The sequence below is a fragment of the Doryrhamphus excisus genome, chromosome 17, assembly GCF_030265055.1.
Source record: "Doryrhamphus excisus isolate RoL2022-K1 chromosome 17, RoL_Dexc_1.0, whole genome shotgun sequence".
NCBI classification, from domain to species: Eukaryota; Metazoa; Chordata; class Actinopteri; order Syngnathiformes; family Syngnathidae; genus Doryrhamphus; species Doryrhamphus excisus.
The window spans coordinates 13,399,117-13,413,985 of NC_080482.1; the positions used below are offsets into that span (position 1 = coordinate 13,399,117).

Genomic DNA, 14,869 nt, shown 5'->3' on the forward strand with positions numbered 1-14,869 from the left:
CGGGGAACGTTGTTACTCAATTATGGTTTCGGACGTAGTTTCGTGTTGCACAATAACAAGACGAGTGAAGCTGGAAGTTTTTGCCGTCCAACATGTGTATGTCAAATTTGATCTTACTCGCTTTCTGTTCACTTTGGGGTTAAAGTAACACATATCATAACTAACACACTAATTCGCGTATGTCCTCTCCGTCGCTAGCTGAACTCGGGGCAATGAAAAAAGCAGTTTTAATTTCGCCCTTCACCCACGTTAGCATTAGCGCAGTAAAGTTAGCATGTCAACAAAACTGCATTTGGTGATTCCAAGTGTTCTTATACGTTCACGTTAACGATTTTTCTTCAAAGGAATGCCCTGCGGTTGGCGTATTTGTTTTTCCAGCGTCTGCATTAATGCTTATATTAACTTGTACAGCTATAATTCTCTACTTAGGTGTGACATATTTGGAGTGCTTTCAATCATTTGAACCTGACTTGGAAAACTAATAACTAACCGATATTTTACAGCTAAGAGCTGTATCCCTTAAAGTGAAATATGATGAATGTGATCGAGTATATGTTTATTATAGTGTGCATATATTGTAACTACAATGAGTCATATGCTGGAACGTGTTGAAAAGTGTTATTTTATTGAGAGTCCAGTAACCTTTTTCAACAAACCACAATAATACAAATTCAATTAATCCTATTTAGGGCAGAACAGACAAAATGAATAGATTTACCATCCAATTTCCTAAATATGATGATGAAATAATAACTAATTAGTTACTCAAAATAACTAATTGCAGCATAAACAAATGCTGCCAGCTAGGGCGAGTTGGCTTACTGCTCTGGTTCATATCGTCAGATGGCTGGTGGAGTGATCGCATTAATTGACTGATATCTTTTGCCCTGCCTTTATTACGTATCTGAATGTGCGAGAATTGTGCAGCCGTAATAACTTTGTCACAGTGTCAGTCAAAGTTCCAGTATAATAATTTGAGTTGAATGAGCATCACCCTGTTTTAGTGTTTGTACTCTTTTACTTCTGCAGGTTGGGGCTTAGTTGTGAAGCGGAGAACCTTCTAGCTGCTTCTGAGTCATGAGTGGCTCCAAACCGGACATCCTGTGGTCCCCCCACCACCCGGACCGCTATGTCATCTGTGACTCAGAGCTGGGTCTGTACCGCATCGGATCAGCGGCGAGCTCAGAGCTCAAGGCTGGTACTGTCCCTCTCTCGGAGGAAACCTCAGCAACCTTGCTGGCCATCAACTCTGACACCCCCTACATGAAATGTGTAGCCTGGTACCCAAAGCAGGAACCAGAGTGCTTGCTCGCGGTGGGCCAAGCCAACGGCCGTGTGGTCCTCACCAGCCTGGGTCAGAGCCACAACTCTACCTGCAAAGAGCTGGTGGGGAAAGAGTTTGTGCCGAAGCACGCCCGCCAGTGCAACACTCTTGCCTGGAATCCAGTGGACAGCAACCTACTGGCGGCCGGCTTGGACAAACACCGGGCAGACTTCTCCGTCCTCATCTGGGACATCAGCAGCAAGTTCTCCTCAGAAGCCAGCGTAGCGGCTGAAAAGATCCGTCTCTCTTCTGCGGAATTGGACTTGAGTGCCGTCGTGACAAAGCCGCTGTACGACCTGGGCCAAAACGACGCTTGTTTGTCGCTCTGCTGGCTCCTTCGCGACCCCAAGCTCCTGCTGGCCGGCATGCATCGCAACCTGGCCATTTTTGACCTGAGGAACACCAGCCAGAAGACCTTTGTCAACACCAAAGCCATCCAGGGGGTCACGGTGGACCCCCACTTCCCTGATCGTGTGGCTTCTTTCTTTGAGGGCCAGGTGGCCATCTGGGATCTGAGGAAGTTTGAGAAGCCTGTGCTCACCCTCACTGAGCAACCCAAACCTCTAACCAAGGTAATATTCTCTTAGGAAATAATGTTAAATGATAATAAATGATGATGCGAAATAGTAAATGGGTGATCATGCAGAAACAGAAAGAGGCCAGGTGCATTATAACATGCATATGAGCAAATCTATTTGTGACGGGCCCCCACAAATAAATGAATGTATAGGAAACACTGAAATGTTACTTAAATTAAATGTTGGGCTCTGAAAATGGAAAAATTAAATCAAATTAACTTGACATTTCTGAGGGGGCAGGGGTCTCGATTCCAACCTGGACCCTACCTGCCATGCAAACCACCACCAGTAATCTGATTACTGTGTATAATGTGACTCAGCTGATTGTGTGTTTCATCCTTGCCAGGTGGCGTGGTGTCCAACCCGCACTGGCCTGCTGGCTACTCTTACCCGTGACAGCAACATCATTCGCCTGTACGACATGCAGCACACGCCCACGCCCATCGGGGATGAGACGGAGCCCACCATCATCGAGCGCAGCGTGCAGCCGTGTGACAGTCAGATCGGCAGCTTCGCCTGGCACCCATCTTCCCAGAACCGCATGGTGGTGGTGTCGGCGGCCAACCGCGCCATGACTGACTTCACCGTGTTCGAGCGCATCTCGCTGGCGTGGAGCTCCACCACCTCGCTCAGGTGGGCGTGCGGCCGGCATCTATACGACTGTATGGAGGATGAGGCGGAGGGCCTGGAGAGTGTCTTGGAGAAGGACATCGCCACCAAGATGAGGCAGAGGGCTCAGTCCAGGTACGGACACAATACCATCCAAGTGTGGAGGAATCACCTTCTGGCTGGAGGCAACGACCCTCAGCTCAAATCCCTGTGGTTTGACCTCTTCTATATCCTTTTAATGAATACATGGAGACTAAAGTGGTCATGGGTAAGCGTATATGTCATGTTTCCTATGCAAGATTCACATATGAAACAGTGTGCTGAGGATATTGAGTTGAAGCTGCAGGGCAACAAGCAGACGGTTGCCTACTCTGGGATCAAGAGTATCGTCAAGAACAGCTCAGGTCAGACACCTGCTTTGGATCTGAAGCCACTGTAGCATGCTGTGGTGTACATCTTCATCACTTGTCTCTCTGAACCACCAGGCACCACAGAGAGCCATAAATGCTGGAGCGGCTCGGACCGCCAGACTGACGTGACCCGGTATCACAGCGAGGAGCGCAGCCTCGCCCTACGGCTCTGTGGCTGGATCAGCCGAGGGCCCGATATCGACGTCGAGCCCTTCCTACGCTCGCTGGAGCAGGAACGCGAGTGGGAGCGAGCGGCTGCTGTCGCTCTCTTCAACCTGGACATTCGCCGAGCCATCCAGATCCTCAACAAGGGAGCCATGGCTGAGAAGGGTGAGTTTCAGAAACACAGCATGAGCCACACCTAATGAGAGACAGTATTATTAGAAACAGTGTAAACTATGCCAGCCAATCACAGGTCACATATAGACAAACAACCATTCACACTCACACTCACAAATATACACAGTCATGTCCTAACATTTATTTTTCTGTTAATAACAAAAAACTGTAAAAATTCTTATATTTCAGATGTTGATTAATCATGATTCATGAATTTGAACAATCAGAATAAAAATATGTAAAAATTAGACAGTCCTAATCATGTCCTGTCATGGCATGACATATAATTGTACGTCATATCATAAGCATATATCATATCAAAACATTTTTTTAGGGAGTTAATATAATCCCTACAATAAGGGTCTCAATTGCATCTCGACAGGATATGTACAAGGTCAAAGAGTACACAGTTTTGGACGTTCCAGATGTAGTGTTTGAACGTAAAGCAATCACATCCATTGTGCACTGTAATATCCTGCACTTTTAAAAGGAAGTCGGTCATCCCCCCCCCCCCCCCCCGTATTGTTGTCAATAGCGCCTGCGGGAATGTGAGGCAGATTGGCTGCGCTGCCATAAATAATTGATTCCCCAAATCAAATGAAATCAAGCTTTTAAGGAATCTCTGAAATGTAACAGCGGGCGAAGCCTTTCTCCCACGCTACACTCCTCCTGGCCACAACACGGCACGCTGAGCTTTAATGAAAAATGTGCTGCTCTTGACTCAGAAGCATTCCCCCAATGTAGCTCAGACATTTTTTTCTTCTTCTGCGTGTTCTGCCAGGGTTACTCTTTTTAACTACATTAATTTCTTGCCACAACATTCATGAGCATTTAACCAGGGTTGGGGTTCAACAGTGGAGAACCAGCATATGATAACAATTCAACACTGTCTATGCTATCTGGTCATATTGCTATCATGTCAACCTCCTGTACGATCAGAAAAGGTCACTAGATTTGTTTCTAGTTGCTTTTTTGACAGATAGGATGGAGAATGGTCTGAATACTAGCTAAATACAGTGACAATCTTGCTACGTTGGCAACACTGAGCCCTCCTGCAATGTCTTCTTCTTCTCCGGCAGACCAAGTGCATTTGAGCTGTGCTAAGAAGCAGCATTACTAAGCCACATACGGTACAGAGTTGGAATGACAAGCTCCATTACACATAAGAGTAACCATTTATGTGTACTACGTACTATCTAATGAGAAGTTAAGAGAAGTTACAGTTTTAAAAAAAAGTTTTAAAAAATTGGAGCTACTCTCACTGTACTTTTTTGTGTTGTTTATGTTGTGGCATAGTTGTTTGGCTATTTTGGCTAAATACTGTATATATGGCGCTAAAGTGAAAGCTCTGCTTGAAATGTATCATTTCACAAAACTCTGTTTTCCTCCCTTATTTTTTGATATCGGCCCCCTCAACTTCGGATACACCCTGGACTGGGCGCCAGCCAATCACAGGGCACATATAGACAAAGAACCCTTCATACCTATGGTATCCATACCATAGGTATGAATGTGGAATGTGGAGGAATGTGAGAGGAAACCGGAGTACCAGGAGAAAGCCCACGCACACACGGGGAGAACATGTCAACTCCACAAACACTACACACAGAGATTCGTGTGAGGTGTTCCCGATCACCTGACTGTGTGGCCAACATGCTAACTACAAAATGAATGTGATTATGTAATTAATTTATTATCGCCCTATGAGACATTTTTTTTCTGAATAAGAAATCACATTTTAATCTCGCGAAATTTTATGACACCCCTATTCGTAAATAATTTAGTAAATTCTCACTTCTCATTTCTAACCAGGTGCTTTGATCATTCTTATTCCGTCTGTTTTTTTTTGTCCTCTAACTCCTTTATTTTTGAACTGATGAGACCCAGTCCAACATCAATCGTTCAGATCATTCTGAAATTGTTTGCTTTGTATTCAGATATTTCAAAACATTCCCAGATTTTCCCAAAATCCAACCAACGTTTTTCCATTGAAAATGTGTCATTGTGTCATTTTTCGAACTTCAAACCGATTCCAACCATTCCACTCATTTAAGGCCTTCAAACTGACATTCCCAAAAATTGTACTTTTGCAAAATTCACCCTTTTTTTGTAACACTAATTCCTCTTCTTCAAAGATTTGTTTCAATGTCCTGATTTCTCAATTCATTGATTCAAGATATTCCAACATCAAACTGTTCAACACGTTCTGGACATTCAGACTACCTGTTTTTTACATGACAAAATGTTGTCTTTTCGCAAAATTCTCACTTTTCGCTAAAAACGTACAGTTATTACTGGTGCCTGTGCCCGCCGTGGTGTAGTAGTTCGTGTTCTGGACTTGGGAGCGGATGCCTCGTGTTTGAATCTCCATTATTAAGCATTATCGGTATTCGTCAGGAAGGGCATCCGGAATATAAAGGGCTCAAGCCAAAAATCATTATGAGGATCAAAAAGATCCGCTGTGGCGACGTAATCAGGAAAAAGCCAAAAGAAAGAACAAAAAGTTGTTACTGGTGCCTCATTTCTTAGCTGATTCAAATCATTCCAATGTAAAAATGCACAACTTCGTCAGGACTTTTAGCATTCCTGGTATACTGTGCTATCATGCTACATGTTAGCATTCTAGCATTGTTAGCCTGATGACATTAGCATAGTAGCATTTTCTGGCATTTTAAATCATTTCATCTCCAAAAGGCGGGCGCTGCAAAAAAAGTTTGGGAACCACTGTCCTTACTGATCTTTTTGAGGTGCAATTAGTGAGTGAAGTCTGCTTTTATAGTTATTGCACCATGTCTCCACACAATAAGTTCGATATGGTAAGGCTAGAGAACACTAGAGAGTACGAAGTGAAGTTTGCTTCTTGCCACTTTAACTCATTTTGTCATCTATTATAAACCTAAAAAAAATACCTAAAATTATGTTCGTTCACTTTGTCAATGTCCATGCCATCTATTTATATTTGTATCCTTTCTGCTATTACTAAATATCATTATTTTAGTTACTTAGGTTCAGCGATGTGTTTTTATCAAACCATCTTTTTTAGTACAGTCATTTCATCTGTGATATTTTTTATTCTTGTGTTCCCTCTCCAGAACAAAATGCGGTAGTGACATCTGCAAATAATACTAGCTGTAGGGCTTTAGCGGCTTTACAGATATTGTTTATGTATAAATTGGACAGTAGCGCGCAGACCTCACAGCGAGGAGACCAGGGTTCAATTCCACCCTCGGCCACCTCTGTGTGGAGTTTGCATGTTCTCCCCGTGCATGCGTGGGTTTTCTCCAGGTACTCCGGTTTCCTCCCACATTCCAAAAACATGCTAGGTTAATTGGCGACTCCAAATTGTCCATAGGTATGAATGTGAGTGTGAATGGTTGTTTGTCTATATGTGCCCTGTGATTGGCTGGCGACCAGTCCAGAGTGTACCCCGCCTCTCGCCCGAAGACAGCTGGGATAGGCTCCAGCACCCCTGCGACCCTCGTGAGGAAAAGCGGTCGAAAATGAATGAATGAATGAATGAAGTTGGACAGTTTGGGCCCCAGCACTGAGCTCTGGGGTACGCCACATGATATATTTAAGCTTGCAGATGTGTATATTCTCCTGTCATTAATATTCTTTTCTTAGTTATGTCAGCCTTACATAGTTTAGCCCCTGCTTTGGTCTCTTTTTTTAGTCACAGATGACACATCTAAACAGTGGTGAAAAAGTAAAAAATACTCTTAATTAGCAGTTTCCTCTGACATACAGGTGACCTGAACCTCAACGTGGTTGCCATGGCGCTGTCAGGCTACACGGATGAAAAGGCCTCCCTGTGGCGGGAGATGTGCAGCTCCCTGAGGCTGCAGCTGAACAACCCCTACCTCTGCATCATGTTCGCCTTCCTCACCAGCGAGCCCGGAGCCTACGACGGAGTGCTGGTACGCACACCGTTGTCGTCTTTTTTTAACATCACAAACAAGATGTGCTTTGAGATAGGGGATGGGCCAAAAGCAGCACCTGCTGCTCATTGAGAAGAGCAACACGTGCTTTGCTTGTCAGAGTGTCTGTGAGACAGCACACGGTTTTTACATGCTGATGTTTCGTTGTTTAGTTTTTTGTCAAGTGTTAGGGTTTCACACTTTGTTTGAGAGTCCCTGAACGCACCACCTTTACACTGCAGTCTCCTCACGTCCCTTTGGACCGTGGAACTTTATTGCTAACGCAGTCAAATTGAGCGCCTACAGCTGGGCAATGTTTTACTACTTCAAGTGCAGGGACGACTTAGAATTAACGTCAGCAGAAAGTTTCTGCCTCTCCGTTCAGCAGTCGCACCTGCTGCCGCTGCTGCTGCTGTTCAATTTGTTTAGCTGTCTGGACTGGCCAAACAAGATTACTCCACCTAAGAACATTTCAAGTGAACTTTTACCTTTTTTTTACCACCACATGGTGTAAAACTTTATTGGGGCTTCTGTTAAACTTTGCCTCTGAGTGAACAGAGAACACTATTAATCTTTTCCAAATCCTCCCAAATTAGGATCTAAAGTGCTTAGTGTGAACACTCAAACCTCAAACTGTGCAAAATCTTAAACAGAAACTACAATTTCATGAAAGTGACAACATGACAACACTCAACAGCTTCCTATAGCACTTCCTGTACCACAATTAATTATGCAGAATGAGTTAAAGGATGTGGGGGCACGGCGGTCTAGTGGTTAGCGTGCAGACCTCACAGCTAGGAGGACTCTGTGTGGAGTTTGCATGTTCACCCCGTGCATGCGTGGGTTTTCTCCGGGGACTCCGGTTTCCTCCCACATTCCAAAAACATGCTAGGTTAATTGACGATGGAGGTATGAATGTGAGTGTGAATGGTTGTTTGTCTATATGCGCCCTGTGATTGGCTGGCGACCAGTCCAGGGTGTACCCCGCCTCTCGCCCAAAGACAGCTGGGATAGGCTCCAGCACCCCCGCGACCCTCATGAGGAAAAAGCGGTAGAAAATGAATGAATGAGTTAAAGGATGTACGATAATATAGCCTGACTGATAATTGGCACAGAAATGAGTCAGCTCATAGTGGTATTGGTTTTACTGCCGATAATGATATTATGTTTAATGTTTGTTTGTGAAAAGCATTCAGTGGTAACAATGGTGTGTTCATTACACAACACTAGTAGAGCTGCTGTCAGTTGGTAATGAATGAAGTGCTGGACAATATCATATATTGATAAGAAAGCCAATATCTAGTGTGTCTTTTTAAAAGTACAGTGGAACCTCGGTTAGCCTCAGCGTGTTTTTCAGGCAATGTTGAAAGTTTTCACCCAAATTTTGCCTCTGTTTGCATACATTCTCTGGTCTATTATTTCGTTACTAATACATTGCGTAAGAGCAACTGTGTTCTTAATGTGTTTTTATCACCAAAGGTCCCTTTTAGCAGCTTATTAGCTTGCTACTCCATGGAAACGGGAACCAGAAGTCCATCTCCCGTCTATGATGTGATTAATAACTCAATGAAATGTTTCTTTGGCAATAAGCACGTTGTCAATGAAGGTAAAAGTGACCTTAAATGTTCATTTATGCCTTTCGTTCATCATTTATATGCATTCTTAAGTGTTTTCTGAGAACGTGTTTTGTGTTAACATTTGTCTTCCTGGAACAGATTAATTGGATGTACATCATTTCTTATGGAAAAAATCAGATCATGTTAAGAGTACGTTTTGGTTAAAGTTGGGCCACTGTATTACGATGACCTCTGAGAAAAAGAATTATATTTATTCCTAATGGGAAAAGCTATGGTGTATGTATTTATTTTTGCTTTTTCTACTATATGCAAACAGCTCCCGGAAAGTGACTTTTACTTCTTATATTTCAGTATGAGAGCAGTGTGGCGGTGCGTGACCGTGTTGCCTTTGCCTCCATGTTCCTCAGTGATGCTCAGGTGACATTAAGCAGCACTCAAGCCCATGTCGTTAGATTTCATCACAGCGTGCACGTTAAGTCGGCCCATGTCATTTATGGAGTCTTTTTGTGGCAATAGCTTCCTCGCTATGTTGACAAGCTGACAGGTGAGATGACGGAGGTGGGAAACCTGGAGGGCATTCTACTGACGGGGCTGACCAAGGATGGCGTGGACCTCATGGAGAGTTATGTGGACCGAACCGGGGACGTCCAGACTGCCAGCTTCTGCATGCTCAAGGTGCATGAGTACACTTGCAATGCAGTTATATGGAAAATACTTACAGAGAGGGGAATTAAATGAATTAGATATGAAGTAGACAAATCTGTGTTTCTGGAACATGACAGCCTCTCATCAAGATCAAGGAAGTCTAATTCTTGCACAACTTTTGCACGGAAATTTTGCAATTGATAGTTTCCACTTTTGCCTTGTGATGGCGTATTGTGACGTACACGGATGTGTAACGACAGAAAGCTCACACATACATGCACACATTCCACCTGAGGGATGGGTGCAGGAGACGACGGCGAGCTTATGATATCACAGGAACTTTACCAGTAAATGTGCAAAGGTATTGGAACACATTGTGGAGTATGTGCCTGATACCTTTTTCATAATGTACCTTTTTTACCTTGCTTTGTGCACCGGGTACAGAAAAAGACATTTCCCCATTTCTTAGACAGGTTAAGATTTAGGGACAACTGGACTAGAGCCTAACCTTGTTGAGACTAACCGTCATTGTTTTATTGATTAAGGGCTATGTGTCGCAGTGCTTTTGACCATGTAGTTGCTGTTTACTCACAACGCAGGCCACTGCCCCTCCTTTCAGGGTTCCCCAGGTGAGGTGCTGAAGGACTCCAGAGTCCAGTGCTGGATTGAGAACTACCGGAACCTTCTAGATGCATGGAGATTCTGGCACAAGCGGGCTGAGTTTGACATCCATCGAGGCAAACTGGACCCCAGCTCCAAACCTCTGGCTCAGGTACTGTAGGTGTGTGGGGAGGTGTCACTGGTTTGCGGATGATGATCTTCCCACCTTGCATTTCTGGTTTGCGAATATTTTGTGGTAGTCACAGTACTGCAGCAGTGTTTCCCACAGGACTGCAATCTACAGTATTTAGTGTGGTGGGTTGCCTTTTTAAGGTCATGCCACAGCATCCCAACAGCATTCAGGTCAGGCCATTCCAGGGTCTTTATTTTGTTTTTCTTCAGCCATTTAGAAGTGGACTTGCTGGTGTGGTTTAGATCATTGTCCTGCTGCACAACCCAAGTTGGTTTCAGCTAGAGGTCACCAACAGATGGCAGATCACAGCAAGTCTTCCAGGTCCTGAAGCAGCAAAACAGCCACAGACCATCACACTACCACCACCATATTTGACCATATTTATTTCATCATTTTCATTTATCGTGTTTTTTATCAAGCATTGAGATTTGTTTGGCAGTCTCTGAACGCAAAACACATTCATGTGCTATGAGATTCAAAAGTGAAACCTATACATATATTCTTTAAAAGTATTTGTCATTACATTCGTCCCTCATTGCATTGTGGTTTGAACATTGCTCCCTGACTCTATAGCGTTTTTTGCAAAATTAATAAATGATTGTGTCAGTAATGACACAAGACACTGATGAGACATGACATTAATACTGCATGGAGTCAGCCATGGCATGACCAACACGATGTGAGTGAGAAAAAGTTATCCTCCCATTCCATATGGAAGTGGTAGGTTTTTGCTGTCTTACTTTGTACTTTTTCACCACTCAGTTTGAAAACCTTTCTTAAGTTTAGAGGCTAACTGGTTAACTGGCCAGCATGCTAATGGTTAAAGCTACAGTGGCTGTCTCTTGTGTCCCTGCAGTGATCCCACAGCCTGCACATTAGCAATGTGGTGTTAACAAAGAATAATAGGAGTGTAAATGTATTTCATGTCTACAGGGCTCTAATAATGGTCATGTATTTACAAATATAATGTGTTTGAACTCCAAATTTAACTGTGGTGGGCCACCATGAATACAAAAGTGACTGGGAAACACTGCCTAGCACTAGACTTGACCTTGTGACAAACCCTAGTAGTCAGCTTTTTGAGTCCATCACAGCAAAGTCAATCCGCTCCTCACTTCCTCTTCTGAATGTTTTGTTGAAACATTTATTGAATGAAAACACCAAGACCAATTTTTCTGGAGAAGTACATTGATGCTAATCACAGTTAAAAACTGTTGGGATTATTGCTGGATTATCTAATTCTTATCTTCCCTCAGACTGAAACCCAGCCAGCTGGCTAGCGCCTCGCTTTTTACCCCCACGCTTCGCCGTCCCTTATCAAGCCACCGTTGTGTTTGCTCTCACGCCACAGGTGTTTGTGAGCTGCAACTTCTGCGGCAAGTCCATCTCATACAGCTGCTCAGCCATGCCTCACCAGGGCCGTGGCTTCAGCCAGTACGGCGTCAGCGGCTCGCCCACCAAGTCGAAGGTCACCAGTTGCCCCGGCTGCAGGAAGCCGCTGCCGCGCTGCGCCCTCTGCCTCATGAACATGGGGACGCCTGTGTCCAACTGCACAGGTAGCATGGGGCAGCACGAGTGGTGAAATGGGTGCAGGGGACAGACCCCGGAGTTCAGTGGCCCATTCACTTTTATTCCAACTGTGGTTAGCCGATGGTTAATATTGACTCTTTTACTTGGCAGGAACGGGGAAGTCAGACGAGAAGGTCGATTTGACAAGGGAGAACAAACTTGCTCAGTTCAACAACTGGTTCACCTGGTGTCATAACTGTCGGCATGGTGGCCATGCTGGCCACATGCTCAGCTGGTTCAGGTGGGAGATAGCTTTTGTATTTCTATATACAGTATCTCCCAAAATGTGAACACTTTTTTTATTCCTGTATCTTCTAAAGGGAGATTACTATATAAAGTGAACATGGATATTCAGTAATCCCTTGCAAAAATATATTAATTCATAAATCATGCTGGTTTTAACCTATCACTAGTAAACATATGTATATTTAGGCACATTTGATGTATTTTTTGCCTAAATTAATAATTTTCAAGCAAAACAATGGCAACAAATGTGCTAATCCCTCATTCATGGTGGTTAATTTGTTCCAGACCCAGCCCTGATAAGTGAATTTCCTCAAAGTAGGATACATGGAATATTTTTGTAGATAGAGTATAGAAAAACTTTTCCCGACCTTCTAAATATGTTTTTTTGACATTACTTGAGCCCTCTAAACAAACAATTATCTGAACTCTGTGACATCACTTCATGCCTGCCCCACACTCAGCTCCCCAAGCAGCGCAACACATTTAGAGCAACATACACAAGCATGTGTCTTATTTATGTCTTAAATGGCTTATGTTTTCTTATTACATGTACTATATAGCATAATAGAGGTGTAAAGGTCACTATTAGGGTGTTATTTCATTCATTCATTCATTTTCTACCGCTTTTCCTCACGAGGGTCGCGGGGGTGCTGGAGCCTATCCCAGCTGTCTTTGGGCGTAAGGACTGGTCGCCAGCCAATCACAGGGCACAGGGTGTTATTTAATGTCTAAAAAAATTTGAAAACCTAAACAGGTTTTCTATGTTCTAACTATGAGAATATTCCATTAATAAATAAGGAATTCTACTTTGTACACCTACTACTCTAAAGTATATCCAAGTATACTTAATATACTATAACATGGCTGCAGAAATACCAAGATACTGCACACATTTTGTTTTGATTTCAATAGTGAGTATACAATTGTTCTCTGTGTTTCTTCGTCACCTGTTGCAGAGACCACACTGAGTGCCCCGTGTCGGCGTGCACGTGTAAATGCATGCAGCTGGACACTACGGGGAACCTGGCGCCCTCAGACAGCAGCTAAACACGAAAAAAAACCTCCAGGAGGTTTGACGCCGGGCAGTGGGGTGACCTCCTCTCAAGTGGACCGCTTTTATTTCTGTCCAGGTCTTGTCATGTTACAGCACAAGTCCAGTATCAAGAAGGGAAGGAGTGTGACTGAATTGCTGGCTGGAAGGGAGAAAAGTCACCACAGTCTCTCTCAGGAGATTTAACATGGAGGCTGGGCCGCAATCGGCCTCTGGCAGTCTAACCTGAATCAGGCTTTGGGTTTTTATTGTCATCAATAACGAATAATTGCCACTCATACTTTTGAGTAGTTAAAATGTGATTGTAGGTGCCAAACATCAGAGCTGCTCGTTTTTTAAACATTGTTTTTTTTTGTTTTGTTTTTGAAAGGATCTTCATACCTCATGAAAACATTGTTTGGGCTGAAGGACGGTACCCAGGGTGATGGGGAGGGAGGGAGTAGTGCACTTTTACAACAACTGCCTCGCTTTCTTCAAGTTACTTCTCTTCATCCGGGGGGCTAGAAACAGAGGAATGGAAGGAGCTAGAGGTTGAGGAGAGTGGGAGGGTGCGCCTGCATTCAGTGGCCCACTCCAGGCTTGTGGTCCATGAAAAGAAGCTCCCCAGAAAACAGCAGCTGCTGGGCATTCTGACAAGACCCTCCAGATTGCATCCCCCCTTCCTCTCCCATACAGAAGCTCAGCTGCCGGAACACTATTGACTCAAAGAACGGGCGAGAGAACAGACAGGAGCGCCTTCCCTCCCTCACCCTCCGGCATACACCACCCTGCCCTCTCTTTCTTTCAGTCTACCTCCCCAGTGCCCAAAATGCCCCCCAACACTATGCATACCAATCATCAAGCCAAGGACGGGTGCCGTCTGCTCGCGGGGGGACGGCCGGGTGTAAGCCGCATTGTAAATGTTTTCCTTTCTTTCTCTGTCACCAACCCAAGGAGGCATTGTCGGAGCTAAATCACTTAGTCATGGAGGAAGGGGGTGTTTGGTCCCTGAGCTACTGTATGCTGCTTTCATAGTCCTGTTTTGGAGTGCGGGCTGACAAATTGGCAAATTGTGTAGTGCCCCTTAAAAATAGTGATTGTAGTTGCACCCTTTTTTCATAAACAAATTCAGACAAATGTGAGCACCTGTATTGTTTAAACTTTTTTTCAGTATGCAGTCACAAATTAAGTCTAAATACAAGATCCACAGTTGAGGTCTCCATGATTACATAAGAAATAAAACATAAAACAATAAAATAAAAACAAAATTGCCAGTTCATTGTTGACTGATGAGTCAAGGTCCATCAGTTGATTATCCACTGTGTTATTTTTCAGTCTTGTACAACTTCATCTTACACAAGACATAGTTCGCCCCCAACCAGAAATTGAATCAGCCGAATGAGGAATCTGACAGACGAGCTGAAGCACAAAGGAAAAGTAAATGAGCAACATGAATGGGCATGAAAACTAAAAAAAACCAAACTAGACTGGAAACAACATGGCGGATGCATTCACACAATTGTCCAAAATGTCTGTCTAAGATGAAGAATGAAGACTTGCCTGAGTTTTCTCCAGGTACTCTGGCTTCCTCCAACATACCCAAGCACGCATGTTAAGGGAACACTGGTCACTCTTAAGTGTGAATGTATATCCGAATGTGGGCGAGCGTGATATAGTGTATGAATGAACGTTAAGTTTGTGTCAAAGTAGTAATCAATGTGGACATCGCTTCCATGATGATAAAATCAAAGTTATATACTTTATCATATCCTAGGTAATTTACCACTCCACGGTCAAAAAACAACATAACTTTCCTCATTGTGAGTTTTTCT

The 14,869-nt window shown here is 43.8% G+C and overlaps 1 protein-coding gene across 1 annotated transcript; it reads left to right on the plus strand.

Moving 5' to 3' along the window:
- The first annotated feature begins 26 nt into the window (after positions 1–26).
- mios (missing oocyte, meiosis regulator, homolog (Drosophila)) lies at positions 27–14,179 on the plus strand. The gene is made up of 12 exons (XM_058054041.1): positions 27–96; positions 1,030–1,896; positions 2,249–2,738; positions 2,817–2,915; positions 2,997–3,251; positions 7,008–7,177; positions 9,106–9,171; positions 9,271–9,429; positions 10,019–10,171; positions 11,544–11,748; positions 11,873–12,002; positions 12,964–14,179. The coding sequence occupies exons 2-12, from the start codon at positions 1,078–1,080 to the stop codon at positions 13,052–13,054; spliced, it is 2,637 nt and encodes an 878-aa protein (XP_057910024.1). The 5' UTR covers positions 27–96; positions 1,030–1,077; the 3' UTR covers positions 13,055–14,179.
- Positions 14,180–14,869: the final 690 nt, after the last annotated feature.

Bases quoted from the DNA above. Each gene is read 5' to 3' on its own strand.
- mios (XM_058054041.1), top strand. From the start codon at position 1,078: ATGAGTGGCTCCAAACCGGACATCCTGTGGTCCCCCCACCACCCGGAC. The intron at 1,897-2,248 runs GTAATATTCTCT...CATCCTTGCCAG, and splicing joins AACCCAAACCTCTAACCAAG to GTGGCGTGGTGTCCAACCCG. The intron at 9,172-9,270 runs GTGACATTAAGC...TTGTGGCAATAG, and splicing joins TGTTCCTCAGTGATGCTCAG to CTTCCTCGCTATGTTGACAA.